The sequence below is a fragment of the Cetorhinus maximus genome, chromosome 2 (genome assembly GCF_964194155.1).
Source record: "Cetorhinus maximus chromosome 2, sCetMax3.hap1.1, whole genome shotgun sequence".
Lineage (NCBI taxonomy): Eukaryota > Metazoa > Chordata > Chondrichthyes > Lamniformes > Cetorhinidae > Cetorhinus > Cetorhinus maximus.
The window spans coordinates 120,857,366-120,864,325 of record NC_135880.1 but is presented as its reverse complement, the minus strand read 5'-3'; the positions used below and the strand labels follow the sequence as shown (position 1 = coordinate 120,864,325).

Genomic DNA, 6,960 nt, shown 5'->3' with positions numbered 1-6,960 from the left:
ATAAAAGAAACAAGAGTGATGTGTAAGATTTTGAGCACTTCCGCTATATAACCATGGGACTTTAGGCAAGGATTTGAATTTTTTTCTCTACAAACAGAAAACTGGTTGTCAGAGACTGCCAAAATTTTCTTATGTGGGAGACAGCAGAGTTTTACTGCCAATAAAGAGAGAAAATGAACTAAAAGTGCATGCCTGAATAGGGCTTTTTAAACCATAGAGAGGGGGGCAGAAACAGCTGATTGTCCTTTAAGCATATTGTATCCTTACCAATGTTACTCGTGTCCGGTCACCCTCCACAGTGGGATGACGGTAATATTCCATTTGCATGTACAAGTTTGACGAATGCAGTTGGTCGCAAGTGCCACATTTATTATCTGGTGCTCTCTGTGAGCAAATATACACATTGCTTCTGGTTTCAACCTACATGTGTTTACAAGTAACACATTTAGTCACTTAAAATGTATATAACCCAAAATAATAAGCTTTATTGTAAGAAAAGTTGTTGGCATACTGATACTCTCAAATCTACAGAATAAAGCACCCCGGTAACAAAATGTTCCTTTTTCAGTTTTTTTTTTAGAATTTTATACAAATCTTTCTTCTCCCTTCTAAATAAAATGCCATTTTGTGCTAAGAAATCTTCAATGTAAATGCATCTTTAAGACAAAACAGATATGTATTAAAATTAGGCTCATTTCCTTGTTGTTACAAACAGGGAGGTACTAACTTTTACAAACTCAGATTTTTTTCATTCACTTTTCACAAGAACCAATTGGTGACCAATATACCCCTGATATAGAACACATTTGTACAGTATATAAAAAGAAGACATTACAATCTTCGAGTTAGCAACTAGCAGGCATTCAATGTGCACACATTATCCTTTATACATGAAATACAAATGGAAACATAAAACAATGTAAAATGCTGCACAAATCATGATGTACTGAAACAGAAATTCCAATGCCAGTTACTTCCTGATGAGATCTAGTTTTTGGTTGTACAGTACGCTGACCCTGATAGAATAAATATCATTAGCACCAGTTTTCTGTACAAGCACCATGAAAGTACACATTTACTGCTGTCTTTAAACATGCACGTGAAAAAATATAACCCATTTTGTTCTGGGCTGTAGTACCAGTTATCTATCAAATATTGCACCACTTGAAAGGGAAGGATTTGTGGTGATTGAAATGGTTCCTCTGAGAATGCCCTATCATATACAGTACAGTCTGACTTAGCATTGCATATTGATATTAATATGATATGAACAGTTACATAATATTATCTATAATCCAGAGAAATGGCTCATTATGTTGCTATTGGTCTACGTTATTAGAAGCCATTTACAACTCACACACACACACGCACACATCCTCATGTAAAATATGAGCCCACTGACTGAGGCGACTGAGGTGATATTAAATATACAGCAACCATGACTGAGGTTATATGGAATACTGTTAACATGGCAGTGTGGAAAAACCCATTTATTGAAAGAAGGGTCACGCAGTCTTGGCGAGAACATGAAGATACGATGTCCATAATGTAGAATCACAGCCCTTGACTTGTGAAAGCTTTTTGAAAGCAGACATATTTGTGGAGATAATTAAAGGAATAATTTTGAATAGAAGCAATGCAAGTCTCAGCTAGTTTAATGAAGCTGGATCTGTAGTCTCATTTTGAGTGCTTCTCCCAGCTCACCAAGGAGGTAGTCATTGTCTTTTTTATCTTCCAGTTTCTGCAGTGTTTTTTTCTTATACAGAGGAATACTGGTGATTTCCAGTGTGTAAGTACCTTCCAGGGGCCTCCTCTTGGTCAAGTGCAGGTAGCTCAAACCATCCTTTTGGTGGATACGGAAGTAGTTGTTGTCATTTCCGTAGGAGATAACATAACGAACATGATTGTAGAGTGGTTCAATAGCTGGCACAAGTTCTAAAATATGCTTCTTGTGGTTCAGCTCTAAGATAGTTAGGTTCATTTCGACTGGGTTGTCCATATCCAGGCTAGCCAAACTAATCTGATGATCCTAGCATCAAAATAAATAGCAGGGCGTATTAGTATTGAGTGGATATGAAATAATTAGGGAGCTCCATTTCTGTTATTGGGAGGCCTCAAAATAGGTTGCAAAGGGAATCAATATATTTAAGTGCTCTATGTACATAAAATGCCTTTACTTTAATGGACCCATGAGTATGCATTTTTCATTTCCTTTACCATCAACTGGAGATCTGATATTTTAACTATCCAACTTACAATCTCTAAATCCTTATTCCCTTATTCTGATTTAATTTATTTTATATGAAGACAAAAATGTTACTATTCAGTTTATTTAAAAAGATGGTTACCTGTTCAGGCTCGGTACCATTGACACTTCTTCTCTTTCTGCCGCCAGTTTTGGAGTAGCCATTGATCTTACATTCATAGCAAGTTTCATGTGACAGAAGATTTTCATCATCAGGATCTCCACCAACAGGCAGATACTGGCCTTTATTGAATCCCATGCCAGAGACACAATGGCTATGGAGTAAATTAAGAGGGAAATTAGAATTCAAAACAAGGTATGGAATTTAAAATCAAAACTGCCATTATGAGTGAAATTATAACTCATTGAAAACCTATCCACTTGCACAGAGTTAAAATTGGACCCTGTACTTCAGTTCAGTTATAAATGGTAACATTCATGTTTTTTTTCACAATGTTTATGTTGGACGGAATTTTACGGCCCTGTCACATTGGGGGCGGGGCCAGAAAATGTGGCGAGCCATTCAAAACTCCATTGACTTGGGCAGGACCGGAAGATCCTGCCAGCAGGAGGGGCCATAAAATTCTGCCCGTTATTTCTGTTTCTCTGTCTCTCATGCACCTTCGCTGCCTTTCCAACGCTTTTGCTCTGTTTGTATCTGTCTCTTGGTAGAAGATATCATTATGTTGCCTAAGACCCATGCTAGTGGTGTCAGTTACTAATGCCTGGGTCATGTTGCTTGTAACAAATGTTAGCAAACTCACTTTTGAGTTGCAGCTAACTACATGAGATTCAGTCAATGGGAACTGGTAGCACAGCCTTATTGCAATATTTAAGCTGCTACAACACATTTACATCACACATTAACTTCTTTGGGTTAATATTTGGCAAAATGTTGGTTAATTGGGTTAATTCATTCTGTAACTTAGGCCCTGGACATTGGAATTTCCTCCTTAAATTCCTGTGCATCTCATATCTCCCTCCCTTTATTGTATGCCCCTCCTTGAAACTCAACTCTGTGACCAAGCTTTTGGTCAGCCCTTTTAATATCTCCTTCTTTGGCTCCACACCCATTTCTTTGATTATGCCTCTTTGAAACTTTTCTATGTTAAAAGTACTATATAAATCAAACTGTTGTGGTTATGGCTGGGAACTGGTGTATCTGGGACCTGGCCAAGTTTGCATCTGTTCCAATAGACTCCTGTTGATTTTATACTGGTAGTCTGTTGAAACACTCAGAATTCTGGGTCCTGTCAGCAGATGAAGCACAGGTTTCTGTTTTGGGACATATTAGGAGCAGTGCTGGGCTTTGGGCTAAAAGTATGAGGCAGAGGAAAGGAAGTTTATTGAAGTTTGTATTTGAAATTGCTAAATCTATGTGAAATCTCTTAAACATACAAAGTAAATGTGACTTCCACTCTAATTTTTCTGATATAAACTGTGAGTTCCTGTGTACAGCTGGCAAGTGTCTACCAACTTAGATTCCATACAAAGAAATAAAGCAGTTTATTTCAGAACCACATCAATATGCTTCTATTCTGACAGCTCAGTTATACCTCATTTGATTAAATTTCAAATGTGATTCCCCAGTTATGAAGAATTTGATTTATGGCATGAATACAAGAACAATTATTGAGGGTTGCTAATAAAATAGATGACTGCGCCAAACATAAACAGACTTTCAGAATGGGTGGATAAATAGCAAATTAAATTCAGTATAGTGAGTATGAGGAGGCTCACTTTGGTAGGATAAATCAAGAGACCACTTATTCCTTGAAAAATTTCAAAGTATGGGTGCAGATTTGCTTCATGTTGCATCACTACAGGGCCTTGCACTGCTCTTGATGTGTGGCCTTCACTGCCAGCCACATCCTGCGTGGCATGCTTTGTGGAAAGGTTGTACGCCAGTGCATCACCTGAGTGAGCCAAAAGACATTGATTTGGCACTATCCTGATGTCATACAGCCAAACTCTCCGATCTGATGCCAGGATCCCAAACTTGGGTAATGAATGCGCAGACAATGAGTTCACTGCTCATGCAAGAAAAATCAAGCACGAAACTGCAATATGGGTCCTGCACTAGCATTACTTAAGGGACCAGGTACCCTAATTACAGGTAAAGCAATTATTCTGAACTTTTTTATTGGAAAGGGTGGTGGCGTACCTTTGTTAGTATGAGATGGAATAAGTACGATAGCAGGAAAGGATCTTGGATCGGAAGATGTAAATCCATATGGATGGAGGTAAGAAATAACAAGGGGAAGAAGACACTGGTGGGAGTAGTCTATAGGCCCCCTGACAGTAGCTATACTGTAGGACAGAGAATAAATCAGGAGGTAATGTGGGCATGTAAAAAAGGCAATACATTAATCATGGGTGACTTTAATCTTCATGTAGATTGGGAAAATAAAATTGGCAGAGGTAGACATGAGCAAGAATTCATAGAGTGTATTCAGGACAGTTTCTTGGAACAATATGTTGTGAATCCAATAAGGGATCAGGCTATTTTGGATCTGGTAATGTGTAATGGGGCAGGTTTGATAAATGATCTGAGAGTAAAGGATCCCCGAGGAAAAAGTGACCATAATCTGGTAGAATTTAGCATTCAGTTTGAGAGTGAGAAACCTGGGTTGGAAACAGCTGTGCTAAACTTAAATAAGGGTAATTACAATGGAATGAGGCCAGAGTTAGCTGGAGCAGACCGGGAAAACAGTTTAGCAGAAAAAGCGGTTGATGAACAATGGCAGATGTTTAAGAAAATAGTTCATGACTCTCAAAAAGATATATCCCAGTGTGGAAGAAAGATTTAAGGAAGGGGATAAACTAACCATGGTTAACCAAGGAAGTTAAGGACAGTATCAAATTGAAAGAAACAACATACAATGTGGCAAAGATTAGTGGTAAGCCAGAGGATTGGGGAAGTTTTAAAGTCCAACAAAAGATGACCAAAAAAAATAAAGAGGGTGAAAATAAACTTTGAGGGTAAACTGGCAAGTAATATAAAAATGGACAGTAAGAGCTTCTTTAAATATATAAAAAGGAAGAGAGAGGCCAAAGTGAACATCGGCCCCTTAGAGAATGAGACTGGGGAAATAAAAATGGGCAACCAGGAAATGACAGAGGAGTTGATAAATCCTTTGCTTCAGTATTCACGGTAAAAGATACTAATAGCATTCCAAAAACACTAAATAATCAAGGGGAAAAAGAAGGGGAGGAAATAAATACAATAATTATCACTAGCGAAAAAGCACTAGAGAAACTAATGGGGCTAAAGGCCGATAAGTCCCCTGGATCTGATGGGTTGCATCCTAGGATATTAAAGGAAGTAGCTACAGAGATAGTGGATGCAATGGCAGTAATCTTCCAAGAATCATTAGATTCTGGAAAAGTCCCAGAGGATTGAAGAGTGGCCAATGGAACACCCTTATTCAAAAAGGGAGGGAGACAAAAAACAGGAACTATAGGCCAGTTAGCTTAACCTCTGTCATTGAGAAAATGTTGGAGTCTATATTAAAGGATGTAATAGCAGAGCATTTAGAAATACATAATATAATCAAGCAGAGTCAGCATGGCTTCATGAAGCGGAAATCATACCCAACATTAGAATTCTTTGAAGAGGTAACAAGCAGGATAAAGGGGAACCAGTAGATGTAATATATTTGGATTTCCAAAAGGCATTTGATAAGGTACCACACATAAGGCTACTTAATAAGATAAGAGCCTATGGTGTTGGGGATAACATATTAGCATGGATAGAGGATTGGCAAACTAATAGAAGACAGAGAGTTGGGATAAGGGGGGCATTTTCAGGATGGCAACTTGTAACTAGTGGAGTGCCACAGGGATCAGTGCTGGGGCCTCAATTATTTACTATATATATATTAATGACTTAGATGAGGGAAGTGAATGTACTATCACCAAGTTTGTGGACAACACAAAAATAGGTGGGAAGGCAAGTGGGGAGGATGACACAAGGAGTCTATGGAGGGATGTAGACAGGTTAAGTGAGTGGGCAAAAACTTGGCAGATGGAATATAATGTGGGAAAATGTGAAGTTATGAACTCTGGCAGGAGGAATAGAGGAGCTGAATATTATTTAAATGGAGAAAGACTGCAGCACAGAGGGATTTGGGAGTCCTTGTGCATGAATCCCAAAAAGCTAACCTACAAGTTCAACAGGTATTAGAGAAGGCAAATGGAATGTTGGCCTTTATTTCAAAGTGAATGGAGTATAAAAATAGGGAAGTCTTGCTAAAACTATACAAGGCACTTGTTAGACCACACCTAGAATTCTGTGAACAATTTTGGTCCCCTTATCTAAGGAAAAATATACTGGCATTGGAGGCAGTCCAGAGAAGGTTCACTCGGTTGATCCCAGGGATGGAGGGATTTTCTTATGGGGAGAGGTTGAGTAGGTTGGGCCTATACTCATTGGAGTTTAGAAGAATGAGAGGCAGCCTCATTGAAACATGTAAGATTCTTAGAGGGCTTGACAGGGTAGATGCTGAGAGGTTGTTTCCCCTTGTGGGAGAGTCTAGGACCAGAGGGCATAATCTCAGGGTAAGGGGGCAGGAACTCACAAGGGGAAGGTTGGATTGAGGGAAGGGTATTTGGGAAGCAAGAGGTTCATTGTCATATCACAAGCAGCTTGCTCATCACACCACCAGCTAGCAGGATGAGAGTGTGCTGTGAGTTGAAAAGAGTCATATGGCAGG

The 6,960-nt window shown here is 38.9% G+C and overlaps 1 protein-coding gene across 1 annotated transcript in view; it reads right to left on the bottom strand.

Annotated features, from left to right (window-relative positions):
* Positions 1 to 465: 465 nt before the first annotated feature.
* The window catches only part of fbn2 (fibrillin 2), a 401,654-nt gene continuing 395,159 nt past the window's right edge, over positions 466 to 6,960 (bottom strand). The window contains exons 64-65 of the mRNA XM_078568999.1: positions 2,349 to 2,520; positions 466 to 2,029 (exon numbers count right to left, since the gene is read on the bottom strand). Of these exons, the coding sequence (XP_078425125.1) occupies positions 1,655 to 2,029; positions 2,349 to 2,520 (547 nt within the window). The 3' untranslated portion in view covers positions 466 to 1,654. The remainder of the gene's footprint in view (positions 2,030 to 2,348; positions 2,521 to 6,960) is intronic.